General features: G+C 35.6%; 1 protein-coding gene across 1 annotated transcript in view; it reads left to right on the plus strand.

The window, feature by feature from the left end:
- The first annotated feature begins 1,353 nt into the window (after nt 1-1,353).
- Nucleotides 1,354-18,755, plus strand: part of KCNK2 (potassium two pore domain channel subfamily K member 2) — a 221,630-nt gene continuing 204,228 nt past the window's right edge. Inside the window, exon 1 of the mRNA XM_074385193.1 lies at nt 1,354-1,830. Coding sequence (XP_074241294.1) covers nt 1,797-1,830 — 34 coding nt within the window. The 5' untranslated portion in view covers nt 1,354-1,796. The remainder of the gene's footprint in view (nt 1,831-18,755) is intronic.

An 18,755-nucleotide genomic window follows, 5' to 3' on the forward strand; every position in this document is an offset into this window, starting at 1 on the left:
AAACTCGTTCCCATGAAGTTATAACAGGAGAAGGATAATTTGACTTAGTTTCTTTTTCAGGTTGCCCGTGACTGAGTACTTCAGATTATATAGTGTGAGATTGTACTGATGAGGCAAAGGTCAGGGGTTCACATCTCTGTCTGGTCCAAGTCATATTATTATTTTTAAATTCTTCTTCCATTCCTCTCAATTTCAGCCGAATCCCCTACAAATTAGTGCAATTGAGTAAAGGTGTGTTCAGAAAAGAGAGCACAGGAAGGGCCTAGTAAAAACCCATTACTGGAAAAAACAGCTGACAGTTTATGTGCTCTTGCTGTGTGTGTGTGTGTGTGTGTGTGCGCGCGCGCGCGCGCGCGTATGTGCATGCGCATGTGCGTGCACATGAGGGTGTGCCCATGGGAGGGTCATTTTTTGCCTGTGCGTAAAAATAAGTGTCTATTTCTCATATAATCTGAAAAGTATTCACTGTTTCAGTCAGATGGAAAGATTACGTTACTTGAACACTGGTATTTAATGTACGTTATCGCATTTATTACCGTATGAAAACCAGATGTTTAAAATTTGGGCTAGAAATTCCGTCATACAGATTGTGTTACTTCGGGACTACCCCACTACCTAATGTTCAGCTGTATTTTGTTATGGCTTTAATAGAGCAATAGTGTGTTTCCACAAGTCTCAGTCTGGTATTAGATGACATGTGGGCTAAATTTGGTGGGTTGAGCAGACTGGTAGGGGGTTATGCAAACCAGAGCAACAATAAGAAAATACATGAAAAATTATTGCTAGTAGTCAAGGCCTCTCTCTCTCTGTTGCTCTCACTTTTGATATCTCTCCATCTCTCTTCTCTCTCTTTTATTCATCTTTCGTTCCTTTTTTAAAAATTTGTTGTCATTTTTACTGTCTCCAAATTTCCCTCGAACTTCTTGCAGAGACAGAATCTACCTCTAATTACTAAATTTCTTATCTCAGCAAAAGCTATTTAAAACTTTCCTTTTATTTGACCTTTTTACACGGCTTTTATACAGATAAAACAAACATGCCCAGAAAATGGATAACATTTCTGATGTTAAAAATTATAATCAGTGCAATTTAGATAAGGTAAGAAAAAAAAAATAAAAGTCTATGTGGAACGCAGCCAACGATTCATCTGTTTGCATTAATAGGTTCCAGCAATGGTACTACAGGCACGGAAAGCCAAGCTGGTTTGCCACTGCACTTAGCAAGCACACGAGCTTAAAAATAAACTTTGACAATGCAGATCTCTTTGTCCTTTCAGGAATGGAAAACATTATGTACTTCAAAGCATACTAAGCCTGATTTGAAAATATAGTTGGGATATTGTTACTGTAGCAGTTGGGAGGGTCTTTAGCCTGCACAGAGTACATGGGTGCTTCGTGTGTAAATAATGCTTGAGCCACAAACTTGTGAGGATAAGTGGCACTGGCAACTTTGATATGCTCATTCATAAGGAAGAAACTTCTGTCTTTTAAGTTCTCTGCAACAACTGGGATATAGTTCCTCATTTTAATCAGGGAATTTCTTCCTGAACTAAACTGTAAAAACAGAGGATTTGAGTAGCACATTTCACTTGCATACAACAGCGTTTGTTCATTTTGACTGTTTTTGTACAGGAAACTGATCTACAGGGTAACATTCACACACAAAAAGGAAACAGTATGGGACGATGGCTTGTTAGTACAAGTGACTCTGTTTTGGAAATTACGGACAAGAAACCTTGGAGGAAGAACGGCATTAAAGATCAAAAGCATGATGACTCCTGATGAAAACATCACCAAATGATGAACCCACGAGCAAAGAGGAATTTCTACTGTGAGTATCTTTGCAATAATCAAGTACCTTACTTGTTTTCAAAATTTCTAGAGTGTGCTGAGCAGATTTCCAAGCAAGTATTTGATGTAGGGAGTCTTCATTATATAAAAGTCTGTAATTAAACTCATTGGGTGGTTCCAACAGAGGGTTAGTTGCTGGAATTTTTTCCATGACCTTGCAACACTGAAATAAATTGCACGTTAATTTGGGTGTGTTTTATACAATCGGCATGTTACATCAGGCTTTTATTTGTGATGTATTACTTCTGGCAAAGTAAAAATCGATCAACATGTGTATCTATAAATTCCATTGCATTTGGATTCTGGTAATTTATGTTTACTTTGGTTTCATGCTGTGGTTAGTACTGTAATCAATTTGTTCATATGCAGATTTACACACATTATTTGTAGTTTACTTAGAATATTAGTTATTTCTTGAGGGAGTCTAATGTGTATAGTGGGAAAGAGGTGGCTTAGAATCTTGGAAATAGGGAAGAAAAGGTACGATAGTTTAAACTAAATCTTGAGAACTAAGACCTAAGTTCTTTTTTCATTTCCGTCTTTATTTAGCAAATAGTTTTATTTGAAATTATTTAGATGTCTCTATATAAGACTTCTCACCTCGGAAGAATACTGTTATGGTCTTAGAAATGTGAATAATGCTCATCAAAAGCATAATCCTATGTACATATTGAATGTAGCAAAGTCCATCTTTAGTGCCTGTCATATAGTATATACCAAATAAATATTTTTTGAATGCTGAATATATGCTGGTGTTGGATCATAGGACATGTTTCCTGTATGTACAGTAATCATTTTACAGCAGGATTTAATTTTATGAATTTATCTTTGAGTGTGATTGAATTCTGTTTAACGAACTATATAATAATGGCATTACATGATATCACTTTTTTCTATATGGAATTTCCTCAAAAATGAAATTTCTGGTTAATTGCTATCCTTAGTTGTTTTTCTTTTGAAATATAGAATAGTTTGTTCTGTGTACTATTTGAAGGGTATCACAAAGTTTTGGGGAACAATTCACTATATAAAATAATGAGATATGGAGATACTGGCTTCTTTCCAATTAGTATGTAATGTACAGGTGCTGGCATTGGGACTTGGAATCAGCACTTCTGGAGTCCCCTTTGCTGAGGGTTGATGGGTTGGCCAAGACACTGGCCAAGTCCTCATGGGATGAAGACCACTTTTTAGGTTTAATGGGCATGAAAATAAACTCAGAGGTGAAGGTGAGTGATAAAAAGGCTCTTGGAGTTAAATTGAGTAGCTCATGGAGTCAAATTTCTAGAGTGGCAGAAGAGAAACAAAAGGTATGGAGAGAGCTGGAGAGGTTAGGTTAAGCTACAGATGCCATCTCCATCTCATCTGATGCCAGCTAACACTGTTCTAGTACTCTATTTTTTTTCTCATATCACTTAGTATAGACATGTGCTAAACTGAACACATGTCCGTCTGCTACCACAAGTAGAAAACAAAAATGCTGTATATGATTTGCTTGCATCTGATTAGAAGTAGTGGTGAAATCCTTTGGGTAGAAACTGACATCAGCCTCAACTAAGCAACAAGTATTTAGGTAAACTGCTTCTGGATAATCATCTATAACATTGGATATAAGCTTAATGTTGGATAAGCTTATATTATATAAATATATATAACATCATATATAACAGTAAATAAATTTGAATTATCCCAATAACAGTTCTATTTGGTCTATTTACAGGTAAATTAATCCAGGCAAATCTATCAGATGCAACTCTAATTAAAACAAGGCATTCTGTAGGAATAGCTTGGAAGTTCTTTTAAGAATTAGGAAGCTGGTTGATAATCTACATGAATGCTTTTTCAGGCTAAAAGCATCTGGATTTATTATGCAAAATTCTGGGACCTTGATCAAGAAATGATGCAATATTACAGAAGTCCTAAGTCTTTTTTCTTTTTTTAAGGAAAGGGAAGCCATCTGATTATAATTTGAAAGCCAACTAAGGTATGGTAGAATGATTACAATTTTGAGGATTATTTTCAAAAGGAAAACTGTAGGTTTAGATCCTCCCACAAGCAGGATCAGGATGTAGTTATTGATGACAAATGATAACTTTAGTTTTTATGGCATGCTTTTTTTTTTTTTTCTGGTTACTTGTTTGACATCAAAATATCTACAGCCATAGCCATCTAAAAATTTGTTGTGCCAGGAGGAATGAGTTCCTGCTACTAGTGAAATGTTGTAGATGAGGGGGCTCAGCAAGGAGGAAAAAGCAAGTATTTTGAATCAGACAAATTAGTGATGGCATTCCAGACCCCTTACTTATAAACAGTGACGTTGGGCAACTTCCCTAACTACCAAGACTGTGGTTCTCCATATATAAAATAGGATTAATGATTCTTCCCTCCCATACTTTTTGTGAAGATTAAATGAGATAATTAATAACAACTTTTTGGTGTATAGTAAGCATGTGATAAGATGGTTAAGCTACATGGGCTGTAGGGACCTTTCTAACTTTGAGGCCCTAGAAATTCTAGCTGTTTAAAGTAGTCTAAATTCCTCAATTGTGCTAAATACTATTCAAAGTTGCAACTCAATAGAAATACCTATTCTCCACCTAATAGGTTTCTAATATAAGAAAATTGTAAAGCAAATCTATACTTACACTAAGGCAATAGTGTAATAAGTAAGGCAATCAGAATGCATGAATTTTTTGAAAGAGAAAGTAATGTGTTCTTTTTTCTTAGATGCTTTAGAAGTGTAGGTGATCTAAATCAGTTTGATTTGCCATTCTGTAGTCCTTGATGATTAAGACAGTGGGAACACTGGAATGGCCATTGCTAACTGATTTTCCCTTTCATCTTTTGTATATAACCACATCTAATCATCTTAGTAAACCCACTGTGGCCAACAAAGTCATTTTCAGAAGGAATAGTATTTTTTGAAAATTTAAGAGCTGAAACGTTCATCTTTAAAATGTCTCCTATGGTAGCTTTCTATGGTGTCTGCAAAAATCAGTATTAGGTAGTATTAGGGAGTGTATTTTGATGATTTAGTTTATTGTGTCCATTTGTTCTAAACACATATGCAAAGCCCTTGGGCAGAACCGCCATTTTCGTATTACTACTTAAACTGACTTAAGCAGTGTTTACACATCACAGATATGAAATAGCAATCTAGCTGTTAGACCTGCTATCTGGAAAATTGCTATGTATTTGTGAGAGTGTTAGCAGCTATTAAAATAATAATATCTTGCATAGATATAGTGCCATTTTCTTTTCAAAGCCATTTACATAATATATATATGTATATATAGTTTCATTTTATCTCTCTTTGAAGTGGAGAGAGAAGCTATGTTTACTTCATTTGCTGCATAATGTGAATAATAAACCCAGAAATTAAGAAGAATTGTCCAATGAAAATGGATATGGAGTAATGAGACTTTGCATCTAGTGTAATTTGTTTAATAGTCTTATGGCCATCTCTGATTCTTATCCAGAAATATATGATTCACCTGCTTCTCTAATGCTTTAAAAGTGGTTTTAAACTTGAGAACCAATTAACTCTGACTTTGTGCAGAGTCATCCACAGAGGCCTAACCAATCTGGCACAAAAAAGATATAGTATAATTGGGTTCAGGCCCAATCAGGTGTGCAGAAAAACCTGTGTCTGGAATTCTCTGTCTTCTCTACTATAAGTATATCCCGGACACTACAAGAGAATGAAGGTATTCATATTTATCCATTTACATTTTTCATTTTACAAAGGAGTCAATGACACAAATGTACTCTTGGCTACCTTTCCTGGCTGCTGAAATGACATGGACTTGAACAACTGTATTCTGTGTATGTGTGTGTCTCAAATTAAAAGTGACAATATCAGCTAAAACAATGCTTCACAGTTCCTCAAAAGCTGATAAACTACCTCTTAATAGGAGTAAATTTTGAGGTGGGGCACAGTTATATCTGTTGGTTTGAGTCTGGTAATCAGATGTCTTCCTTGGTATGAATGAAGGTTTCAGCCAGGTGCAAGAGAAAAACATAAAGCAGCAGGTCAAGATATTTTTCACAAGTTAACCATCAGGTTATTTAGAAGAGAAGTACTGAATTTTTATATGAGTAGCTACATATTTGCAATATTCCTTTAGTTCAGTTTTTAATTTTCTTTTCATTTAAAAGCTTAACATTACACATTCTGTACAATGCTTTTGATTGGTGGCATTTCTGAGTATGTAGGCTTAAAGAGGAAATCACAGAATAGAGGGCTTAGATGCATTTTGAATTTCATTGAATGAATCTTAGAGAAGACCTTGCTCTGCATGTGCATAGCTCAGACTCTATTATCCTTATTATTCCTCCCTCCCATGAGAGAAACAGACTCTCTGGTTAGGCTAAGTGCAGCATAGCTAATAGAGGTGTGATTACAGGTCATTAAATAGCATGATGCCAAAGTGTTTTGTTCCCAGTAGGTTGTTTTTGTTCTTTTGAAACATGAGGTAAGAGGTCAAGGTGAGTTGAACTGCAGTGTGTAAAAAGCAACCAGCAACTTTTCATACCTTGACTTTCAAGAGTTCTGAGTAGTGTGAGCCTGAGTTCTCACTTCTTTTCTTTCATATTTTTAAGGTTTATTTTTGAGAAGGGTATAGGAACCTCACTCCCTCAAGGTGGGATTGTCTGCTTATAGGACACAGATTTTTATTTTATTTTGTGTGTGTGTGTGTGTGTGTGTGTGTGTGTGTGTGTGTGTGTGTGTATTTGTTACTTTATATTAACAAATATATATTATATAATGTAAATATACTAATATACATATCTATTAAATACATATTTAAGTTACTTTTAAATTTACATCAAGATTCACTATTTTTTGTGCATATAGTTCTATGAGTTTTGATATAGAGTCTTGTAACCACAACCACAATCGAGATATAGAATAGTTCCTTTACCCCCAAAATATTCCCTTGTGCTGCCCCTTTGTAGTCAAAACTTCCCATCCCAACCCTGAGACAACTTATGTGTTGTTTGTCTTTATAGTTTTACTTTTTCCAGAATGTTAGAATAAATGAAATCATACAGTTTACAGTCTTTTGAGTGTGATTTCGTTTTTTGTTGAGACAGGGTCTTATTCTGGCTTTCCAGGCTGGGGTGCAGTGGCACCGTCTTGGCTCACTGAATCCTTGACCTCCTGGGCTCAAATGATTCTCCTGTTTCAGCCTCCAGAGTAGCTGGGATTACAGGCACATACCACCACATCGGCTAATTTTTAAAATTTTTAGTAGAAATGGGGTTTTGCTATGTTGCCCAGGCTGGTCTCGAACTCCTGGACTCAAGCAATCTACCTGCCTCAGCCTCTCAGAGTGCTGGAATTACAGGTGTGAGTCACCATGCCCCGCCTTGAATCTAATACATTTACATTCATCCTTCTTGTGTGTGTGTATATCAATAGTTTGTTTCTTTTGTTGCTGAGAAGTTACTCTGGTACAATAAAACACCAGTGAAGAACATTCAGGCTGTTTCCAGTTTCGATGATTAGCAACAATGCTGTCCTTACCATAATGTGCTCTGAACATAGTTTTTTGTATAAATGAGAGTTTTCATTTTCCTAGGTTAAATAAATACTTAGGAGTGAGATTGCAGATCATAAGGTAAATGTAACCTAACTTTATGAGAAACTATCAAACTGTTTCTCAGAGTGGCTTGACCATTTTGCATTTCTACCAGCAGGGTATGAGGGTTTTAGTTACTTCTCATTTTTGCCAGTGCTTGGTAATGATGGGTTTTTTTGTTTTTGTTTTTATTTCTTATCCATTCTAATAGGTGTGTAGTGGAATCTCATTGTGGTTTTAACATATTGAACATCTTGTCTTGTGTTATGTGCAACCCGGTTATTTTCTTTACTAAAATATCTGTTCAAATCTTCTTTTTGTTTGTTTTTCTTTTCTTGAGACAGGGTCTTATTCTGTCACCCAGATCGGAGTGAAATGGCACAATCATAGCTCACAGTGGCCTTTAACTCCTGGGTTCAAATGATCCTCCTGCCTCAGCCTGCCAAGTACTACTGGTGCACACCACCATGCCTAGCTATTTATTTATTTATTTATTTTTCTATAGAGTCAGTGTCTTGTTATGTTGCCCAGTTTCATTAATTTTTTTTAAAACTGGACATTCTTTTTAAATGAAAGATTTAAGCCCTTTATTAGATTTGTGATTATCAGATATTTTCATTAGATTGTTTTTTTCATTCCCTTAGCCATTTTTTATGGAGAAAAAGATTTTACTTTTGTTGAAATACAATTCATCAACTTTTTTTTCTCTTATGGGTCGTACTCTTGGTATCATAGTTAAGAATTTTTTCCTAATTTAAATTTATGAAAAATTTATTTTGTGGTTTTTTTTCAGAATATTTGTAATTTTATGTTTTATGTTTAGGTCTACAACTTACCTCAGGATAATTTTATATAAGACATGAGGTGTGGGCCAAGGTATCTATTTTTTGGCATAGAAATGCCCCATTAACACAATTTGTTAGAAAGATGATCCTTTTATCTATAAAATTGCCTTTGCACTTGTGTAAGTCAGTTGACCTGTATACCATAATTTAGTACCACTAATACCATATTGTCTTGACTGGTATAGCTTTAGAGTAAGTCATGAAATCAAGTAGTGTGAGTCTTCTTAATTTGTTCTTCTTTAAAAAAAATGTTTTCTAGGTCATTTATCTTTCCACACAAATTTTAGAATCAACCTGACAGTCTTTACAAAGATCCTGCCAGGATTTTAACTGGGATAAGTATTAAATCTATAGATAAATTTGAAAAAAATTGATATCTAAACGATATTGAGCCTTCCACAAGATAGTGAGCCTTATTTAGCTCTTTCTTGATTTCTCTTATTTAGCTCTTCTTTGATTTCTCTTTGAAAACCACCAGACAGATTTTGTATATTTTTGTTAGGTTAATACCTAAGTATTCATTTGTAGGGCCATTATAAATGGCACTTAAAAATGTCTGTTTCCAATTTTTATTTATAAATATTTATAAATTTCATTGATAAATTTTCATTTATAAATATATGTTGGATTGATTTTTGTATATTGACATGTGTCCTATAAATTAGGTAAGTTCATTTCTTAGTTCTAGAAGGTTTTTGGAAAATTATTTAGGTTTTCTGTATCAATCATGACATCTATGAATGGATAATTTTATTTCTTCATTTCCAGTCAGTGGGCCTTTTATTTGTTTTACTTACCTGGTTGAACTGGCTAGGGTTTCAGTACTATGCCAAATGAATAGGAGTTGAGAGAACAAACATCTCTGTGTTCTTTCTTATAGTGGTGGGAAAAGATTTAGCCTTCCTTATTAAATGTGTTAGCTATAGTTTTTAAAATAGATACTCTTTATCAGGTTAAGGAAATTCCCTTTTATTCGTAGTTTGCTGTGAGTTTTTATTATAGATGAGTTTCAGGTTTTTTTAATGCTTTTTCTGCCTCATTTAATATGATCGTATGGTTTTTCTATGATAGTTTGTTAATATGGTGAATGATACTGATTAAATTTTGAATGTTGAGCCAGCCTTACATTTCCAGGATTAACCCCACTTAACTGTGAGGCATTTCTCTTTTTTGCATACTGTTGGATTAAATTTGCTAATATTTTGATGAGAATTTTTACATACTATATGTACACGAGAGGCATTCATCTGTAGTTTTCTTTTTTTTGTACTGCCTTTCTCTTGCTTGGTGTCAGTGTAATGCTGGCCTCAAAAATGTCAAAAATTCTCAATTTAAGGTTCTCGGAATCTACTGATGGTAATGTAGTGTTATATTTAAATTAACAGAGAGAAATTAATGATCGGCTGTGCAACAATACTGTTCCATCGAAAGGATAGTAGTCTAGAAATATATACTAAAGAAAAACAAGTGAAACACATAATTGATCAAGTTTAACGAACTGGACTCAAAAACTTGATTGTTTATCTTGCTAATCCAAATGTGATATGAATTAGGAAACCACATTCAGCCAGGAAGACTGCTTATTCCCATCTCTCAGTAATCAGGTTTTGCTTATACAAGGGGCCATCTGGTAATTTTTCCATAAAGTGCTAAAGGTATGTTCATTTGGTGTTTCCATCTATCCTGAGCAGCGTAATAGGCAAGCTCCATAGAGACATGAATTTTCCATTGTTGGTGGAAACCCATATTTATCTTACTGTCCTGTTAGCAATACAGCTGTAAGCTGTTTTAATGATATTATGATGCTGAATATAAGAATATCAGCTAAAGGGAGAGAGCTCTAAACTCCAAAATTAGAGTAAGATAGGCTAGTTTGTAGAAGTCAATCCTTTTCACCTAGGCACAATGTGAGAGGTCAGGAAAGCATATGATAATGGTTATGAAAATGAACTCTGCAGTTAGATTGTCCAGTTTGAACTAGTGAGCTGGCTGACATCAGGTAAGTCACCAAACATTACACTGGACATTTTAAACATAACTTGTTTAAAGCTCATTTCCAATTTCTCTCTTATCTCTGGTGTCTCCAACATGAATTCTCTGTTTTTTGGTGTCTGAGTTTTTGGAGTTTCTTTTCTATATCGGACTCTCTCATGTTATATCCTCAGAGTGCTCACCTTGCTGGGAAAAATGTCCTCTCTAGTCCTTTGTGTGCACTGGACTATGGTTGCCTCTCTGTGGGGTGATTCTTGGTAACTCCAGATAATATCTGATTGAATTAGCAGGTTATAAGCCTTTTTTTTTATGTCAGCTTTTTAGCTTGAGATTTCAGAACCACATAAAATTGAGCCTTCCACATAAACCATACAGGCTCTGGGGTTTTTGGCAAGTAACTCTATATCGATTCATGACCTGAAAGGGATAATTAATTTCTAGATGAGCCCATGGTTAGCAGGTGGAAATTTTTTCTTCCCTGTTAAAAATCTCAGTGACAGAGGCTTGTGCTCCCAGCATCACTTTGCCCACGGAGCTTCAATTCTTTCTTATCACCTTTGACTCTCTCTCAGTTGACAGCACTTACAGATTCTTTGTTGTGTTAGAGCTGAAAAAGTTACCAAAAAAAAAAAAAAAAAAAAAAAAAAAAAAAAAAGAACGATCTTTAGTGTATTCAGGGATTAGCAGAAACTAGATGAGATCCAAGGGGAACAAATAAAAGCAAAAAAAAAAAAAAAAGAGCTGAAATGATCATATTGAGCAAACATAAAAATCAGGGTTGCCTTGCAGGCAAATACTAATATCAGTGCAGAAATCATGAGCCTGGTTTCTGTCTCAGTTGGAAACCTCTCCATTAAGTAAAAGCCTTGGAAGGAAGTTAAAGTGCTTTCAGATCAGTAACCCCTCTAGCCTCTTTCTGGAGAAAAGCATTTCCAGGTCAGGCCCCCTGACCTTCTTTGCTTTTCTCCAGAAAAATGTATATGTATAATCAAAACTTATTGAATACCCAAGGCAACAAACCACTGGACTGAGAGTCAATATAAACAACAAACAAAAAATTAGGCATCTAGGAACTAAAAATGTAATGGTTGAAACACAAACTCAATTAACAAGTTGAGCACTAAAGAGGATTAATGAATCGGAAGGTATATCTAAAGTAACTATTCAGAGCATGGAGCATATGCAGACAAAAAGTTGAAAAATATGAGTTAACAGATATAAAGGATACAATAAGAACACATAAGCAATCTTGAGAAAAAGAACAAAACTACAGGCATCACACTCCCTGATTTCTAAGTCTACTATAAAGCTATTGTAATCAAAAATTAAAAAACAGCATGGTACTGGCATAAAAACGGACACATACACTAATGGGACAGAATAGAAAGCCTAGAAATAAATCTACCAATTTATGGTCAACTGATTTTTGACAAATGCCAAGAACACACAACAAGGAAAGGACCAGTTACTTTAATAAATGATGTTGGGAAAATGGAATATTCACATTCAGGAGGATAAAATTAGACCCTAATCTCACATAATATATAAAAATCAACTCAAATAGATTAAATATTTAAACATAAGACCTGAAATTGTAAAATCCCTGGAATAAAACATGAGAAAACTCTATGAGAAAATGACATTCGTATGGATAATGTTTTGTGTATGAACCCCAAAGCACAGGCAAACAGAAGCAAAAACAGGCAAATGGAATCACATAAAACTGCAAAGCTTCTGAACAGCAAAGGAAACAGTTAACAGAATGAAGAGGTAACACAAGGAAGAGGAGAAAATATTTGCAAACCATACCCTAATAAGGGGTTAATATCCAAATTACATAAGGAACTCAAAGAACTCAGTAGCAAGAAAACAAATAACCCAATTAACAAATGCGCAAAGGACCTGAGTAGACATTTCTCAAAAGAAGACATACAGAGGGATGTATAAAAATATGCTTACCAGCACTAATAATTAGGAAATGCAAATTATAACCACAGTGAGGTATCACCTTGCCCTATCAAAATGACTATTATCAAAAAAGATGAAAAATAATAAGTGAAGATGTGAAGGAAAGAGAACTCTTGCACACTGTTGGAGGGAATGTGTATAAGTAATGCCCTTTTGGAAACAGTATTGTGGTTCCTCAAAAATCTAAAAATAGAGCTGTCATAAGATCCAGCAATCCCACCACTGGGTGTATACCCCAAAGAAAGAAAATCATTTTATCAAATAGATAGCTGCATTCTCACATTTATTACAGCACTATTCATAATAGCCAAAGTATGATATCAACATAAGTGTCCATCAGCAGATGAATAAAGAAAATGTGGTATATGTACAATATAATACTATTTAGCTGCTAAAAAGTAGGAAATCATATCATTTGTACAACATGGATGAACCTAAAGGACATTGTGTTATATAAAATAAGCCAGGCAGAGATGGTAACTATTACATGATTTCACTTATATGTGGCATCTCAAAACATCAAGCTCATAGAAGCAAAAAATAGAATGGTGGTTACCAGAGATCGGGGTTTGGGAAAATTAGAGAGATGTTGGTCAAAGGATACAAAATGTTAAGTTAGACAGGTAGAATAAATTCAAGAGATCTATTGTACATCATGGTGACTATAATTAATAATGTATACTTGAAAATTACTAGGAGAGTAGATTTGGTGTTCTCACCACAAAAGCTATATGAGGTAATGCATATATTAATTGGCCTGAACAGCCCTTCCACAATGTATATATATCAAAACATTATGCTGAACACCATATATGTACAATTTTTACTTGTCAATTAAAGTAAATAAATAGTGTCCAATAGACACAACATGAAATGCCAAAAACGATGGGCAGATACCTGTGAAATACTCCTTGGATAACTGATACAGAATTTTAAAAAATACACATCAGGTATTCTATTGGAAATGCATTTTGAGAGAATGAAGGAAAGTAGACTGCAAATAACTAGTGGCTGATAATTTTACATAAATTACATATACACAATTGAGAGCATATATAATAAAGCATGTATGTAATAATATGTATGATGTAGATATTGATATATTTCCCAGCTGGGTCCACTACAAAGGTCTAGAAAAAAAATTACCAGACATCTAGTAGCAAAATCAATCTTTGGAACTAAAATTGTGGTTTTGATTGTGAATGAGAATACTTGCCATCAAAGTTATGGTTTTGTCATTTTCCCACTAAAATAATCCAAACATCTTTGAGAAACGCATGGGTCCAAGTGTGGATCAAGAAATGTAGATCAGCCTGGAACATCTTATATTAGATAGTAAAGAGGCTCTCGTGATTGTAGTGTCTCATTATTGGTTCCTGCCTATGGAACCAATTTTTAAAAGCCAGTATTAGTGGGACAGTTCGAGCAGGATAATAAATGCCAAAAATGGAAATCCATCAGCTATTTAAATGCATATGTTCATGATGATAAGAAAATACTTAACTAGAGACTCACGGAACTCCTCTTTAGAAACGATAGTTAAATTGAAATGGAAAGATAAGTAGGATAGAGCCAGTGAGAATGCCACGGAGAGTATACATGCACAGTCTGAAGATAGAAGAGTTCAGTCCTTTTGTTGGGAGACAAGTGAGTGGACAGGAGAGGGGGTCAAAATGAGGTTGGGGAATTACACATGGCCAATAATTTCAGAATCATGTAGTCAGGCTGAGGATTTGGTCTTTCAATTCTAAACACAACGAGAACTTCTTGGAAAGTTTTTGCAAGGAAGAGTCATGTTCAAACTTGCATTCTTTTTTTTTTTCTTTTTTTTTTATTGCATTTTAGGTTTTGGGGTACATGTGAAGAACATGCAAGATTGTTGCATAGGTACACACATGGCAGTGTGGTTTGCTGTCTTCCGTCCCCTCACCTGTATCTGTCATTTCCCCCCATGCTGGCTCTTCCCACCTCCCCACCCGCCCCGTCCTTCCCCCATTTCAAACTTGCATTCTTAAAAGATCTCCCTGGATGCTATATGGCCAATGGATTGGAGGGGTCAGGAGCAGAATCAGAGAGAGGGAGAACTCAGTGCCACTGCAGGTGAGAGATGAAACTGGCTAGACCCAGGAAACAGTTGTAGGGTGCAATTCTCTCTCAACATGAAAAAAAAAAAATCTAAGAAAGACCTTTGGTCTCTGGAGTAACTTCATAATTTGCTGTGTCCTACGTATCTGATAAAGTGAGCCCTCTGGTCTTCATTCCACTGTTATCAATAACTGGTTTTCTCCTACAGAAGCTAGACTCTCCATGTAATGTTTATATTTATAATAAAAAATTGGTAGGCCCTCTTCAAAGAACAGCTGTCTAGTAGAGTGATATATCTTTTAAAGTCTTCTGAGCTGATAAAATTGCTTACTATTATACTTTGTTTTTACCTTTTCTGATGTCAGGTGTAGACCTTCCAAAAAAGCATGTTGCAATAAAGACTATGTGTTTCTTACTGAGTTCACATATAAAGAAAAAACCCTATTTGCATGTAGAAAGGAGTTATTCTCCCCTAGAGAAACACCAATGTACAGGGCTAATAATCAGCTGAGACACCCAATATGACAATGTCAGTTGTTCTTGACAACATCAGTTAATGGCTAGCATCCATTAGTTGCCACATCTGTTCTGACTGGTCAGTGTCTATGTGCTCATGGTTGTTAAATATTTAAAACTCATCCTGTTCATGAATATTAAATCATATTTACAATTTTCATTTGGAATATGTTTCAATTCATTCACTTTCTATGTGATTGGAATTGGAGAGAATAGGCAACATTCAGAAATGTCACAGACAATTCTTTCTTTGGAGAGACAAGGAAATATCATTAAAGAGATTTGTTGTCGTCATATTATAGGTTGCATCTTCTTGCGTTCTCTGGGTTTTGGTATGCTTGGTTATTCTCTATGGAGAACACTCTAGTTGCCTTGCCTCTCTTATGCTTTCCCTCCTTTCTTTGTTATATTATTGTTCTGTTTTTAAAAAGGGGAACGATTTTTCAAAAATTTCAAGTTTTATTTTAGATATTGAGGGTACATGAGCAAGGGGACCACTATATATATACAAATGTAGATATTTTTACCATATTGCATTTAAGAGAAAAAAGGAATAAATAGATAAAAAAAGAAAAAAAGATAATTTATTTCACCATGAATCATTATAGATCTATTCATCGAAGTTTGTAGAATTAATTTCCCTTGTTGAATGTGCATTTTCTACCATTTCTGCCAAACCTTTGGTAATTTGTTAGGTTCCTCTCAGAGGTGTGGCGCTTTGGATGTTTTGAATGGGAGCATTCTCTAAGGATGGCTTTGTGCTGTGAACTCTGTTAATAATACTTTAGACCAAATCTATTGAATAAATACATCAAGCTTAAAAATATTATTAATAATCAAAGACAAAGTCTGGCTACAGAGATGCTTAGACTTCTTTCCTTGAATGGCTTCTAAATTTGTGAAAGCACGTATTTTCTTGTGGGTCTCATATACTGTCTCAGAAGCAAACTTCAAAAGAGGAATCCCAAAAATATGTTGAGCCTCAGTACATTTATTTATTTAATTTTTTGACACAGGGTCCCATTCTGTTGCTTAGGCTGGAGTGCTGTGGCACAATCTCGGCTCTTGCAACCTCTACCTCCCATATTCAAGCGATCCTTGTGCCTCGGCCTCCCTATAGCTGAGACTACACATGTGGGCCACCATGCCCAGCTAATTTTTGTGTTTTAGTAGGAATACAGTTTCACCGTGTTGCTCAGGCTGGTCTTGAACTCCTGAGCTCAGGCAATCCACCCACTTCGCCTTTCAAAGTCCTAGGATTACAGGCGTGAATCACCATGCTGGGTCAAACCTCAATACCTTTAGATTTCAATGCTTTTCCCGTGTGAAAACTGAAAAATGGTACTCATTTGGATGTGTAAATTATAGAGTTTGTGCTATACTTCATGCTACATTCCCACAGTATCCTCTCAGAGACATCACTGGGATTAAAGACTCTCCAAGTAAAATGTCATACATAGGATATCACCTTTCAATTTCATTTTATATGTCTCCTGATCTGCCTAATTCTAATCTTCTAGTATAATTTAAAAGGAATTCAATTGTAGTGGGAAGACAGTAATTTCAATTATTTTAAATAATTCAAAATATTTTAAAAATGACACAGAGTTTATGTTTTCAATGATGGATGAGAGATGGATATTAGATATTAAGAACATATTTTTAAACTTTACAGTAATTTTCATCTATGTTTAGGCAGTGAAAATTTATGTCTCAGGTAGTCATATTAAGTACCTACAATTCTCAGCTTACAAATGCAAATGTTTAAGAAATATGATTTCATTTTCCTATAAGTGAACTTAGGTTATATTTCAAGTTCCCTGTTTCATCTGGTTGAAATTCAATTTTGGTCAATGTGATGGTTCATTTTAGGTGTTTGCTTGACTGAGTTAAGGTTTACCCAGATAGATGGCAAAGCATTATCTCTGGACACGTCTCTGAGGGTGTTTCTGGAAGAGGTTGGCATCTGAATCAGTGGGCTGAGTAAGGAAGATCTGTCCTTATGCAAGGTGGGCAGGCACTATTCTAGTTGTTGAGGTCCTTGATAGAATAAAAAGGCAGAGGAAAGATGGATTTGTCCTTTCTTCTGGAGCTGGGACAACCATCTTTATCTGACCTTGAATATCAGAATTCCAAGGTCTTAGACCTTTGGGTTCTGACACTTATACAGCAGCACCCAGTTGCTTAGGCCTCAGCCTCGGCTGAGACTTACAGCATTGGTTCCACTGGTTTTCAGATGTTTGGACTCAACTGTGTTACATCACCAGTTTTCTTAGTTCTCCAGCTTGCAGGTGACACACTGTGGGACTTTTTGGCCTCATGTGAGCCAATTCCCATAATAAATCCCCTCCCCCAACCTCCCTCTGTCTGTCTGTCTCTCTCTATCTCTGTAATCCATCTATCTAGCCTATTGTTTCCCTTTCTTAGGAACACCCTAATACAGTCAATTGGAAGTTTCTTCCATTGTTTTAAGATCTTTTCCAAGTAAATTCAGGATCTTCCCAAATACCGTGTTTTCTTCTGGTTCTAAAGCTTTAAGAGGCCCAAGACCTTGCTGTGGCTATTTTGACATCTGCCTTGGTAGCATTTGCTGTGACATCCCTGGTTATTGAGTCCTCCACAGGTTGTAACCATGTCCTCCTTGCCCTGTGTATCAGATCTCTTCAAATCTGTTTGGCAATTTATGAGCTCTTCTTGCCAGACAAGAAACATGTGTGGCTCTTTTCTTGTGTCATTCTAGGTCCACAGGGGATTTTCTACTGTTCTCTCAGCCATTTTTTTTGGCTGAATATCTTATGGAGCCATTACTATTCAAATGGTGTCATGCCAAGTAGGGCACAGGACATTTTTAAAAAATGCACTCCCTTACTAAGTTCCAGGTCATAGGCTCCATTCAGATCCCCAAACTTGTTTGAAGATATGCAACCTTCCTTCTGCCTAACTTGGCCTAGGGTTTGGGGAAGGCATATGGCCCGTTCCCCAAAATCCAAGAGCATCTAATCTGCCTTTTCCCTTATTTTTCTCTTCTTTTCCAGTTCTAATGATCTTTATCTTATCTAAAATGGAAAAGAAAGAAACCAACCCTGGATTTCACAACTTTTACATTTATGCAAGGACTTTGGCTTTTAAACTGAAAGTCAGTGATTTACTTCTTCCTTCATCTTTCCTTCTCAGAGGCCATGAATCTAAAACTGGATTTATTAGTGGGGTTAGAATCGCATGCATTAAAAAGAATTACTAGAAATGAAAAGGAACAAGTCAGTGATACACTACGTATGAATGGTATGGCTGTTAACACTTGGATTTCCACAGCCTACAGATTTTGAAACTGAAGTAGGTGGCCCTGAAATATGAGCCTTTTGTTTTAATGGAGCTATTGCTACTGTAAAACAACTGTATAAACCTTTCCAAAATATCCCTTCTTGCATTTTAGGAACTTTCTCTAAGGCTTAACTTTTTTTTGAATCTTTTTTTTCCTGTATGGTGAGAGAAGGAAATTTATTCTTGGAAACACACAAGCTCTTTGGGCTCCAGCCAGTCCTCTACTACAAAGGCATCTTCCCGTGCACTCTTCTTGATAAAGAGAACCCTGCTATATAATCCAGCTGTGCATAACTGAATGTGCCAGTTCAGTAATCCTTTAATGAATCATCTTTTAAAATCTGCCCCTCAGCCATATGTATGTCACTTCAACATCATTTTATACTTTGAATTGAGTTACATTAAAGCAGTTAGAGCATGGAAAGAGGCAAGAGTATTTTCATTAAATCACTGCACAACAATCATAATCAATAGTTGAGTGCCCTAGTTAGCCCAACCATGTTATAAACTGATTTGGCACCAAAGAGTCTTCTAGCTAAAGTCCAGCAACCAGTGAATGTCTTTGCACAAGCACCAAATTCCTGAATTTGTTT

This window comes from Saimiri boliviensis, chromosome 14, assembly GCF_048565385.1.
Source record: "Saimiri boliviensis isolate mSaiBol1 chromosome 14, mSaiBol1.pri, whole genome shotgun sequence".
Taxonomy (NCBI): domain Eukaryota; kingdom Metazoa; phylum Chordata; class Mammalia; order Primates; family Cebidae; genus Saimiri; species Saimiri boliviensis.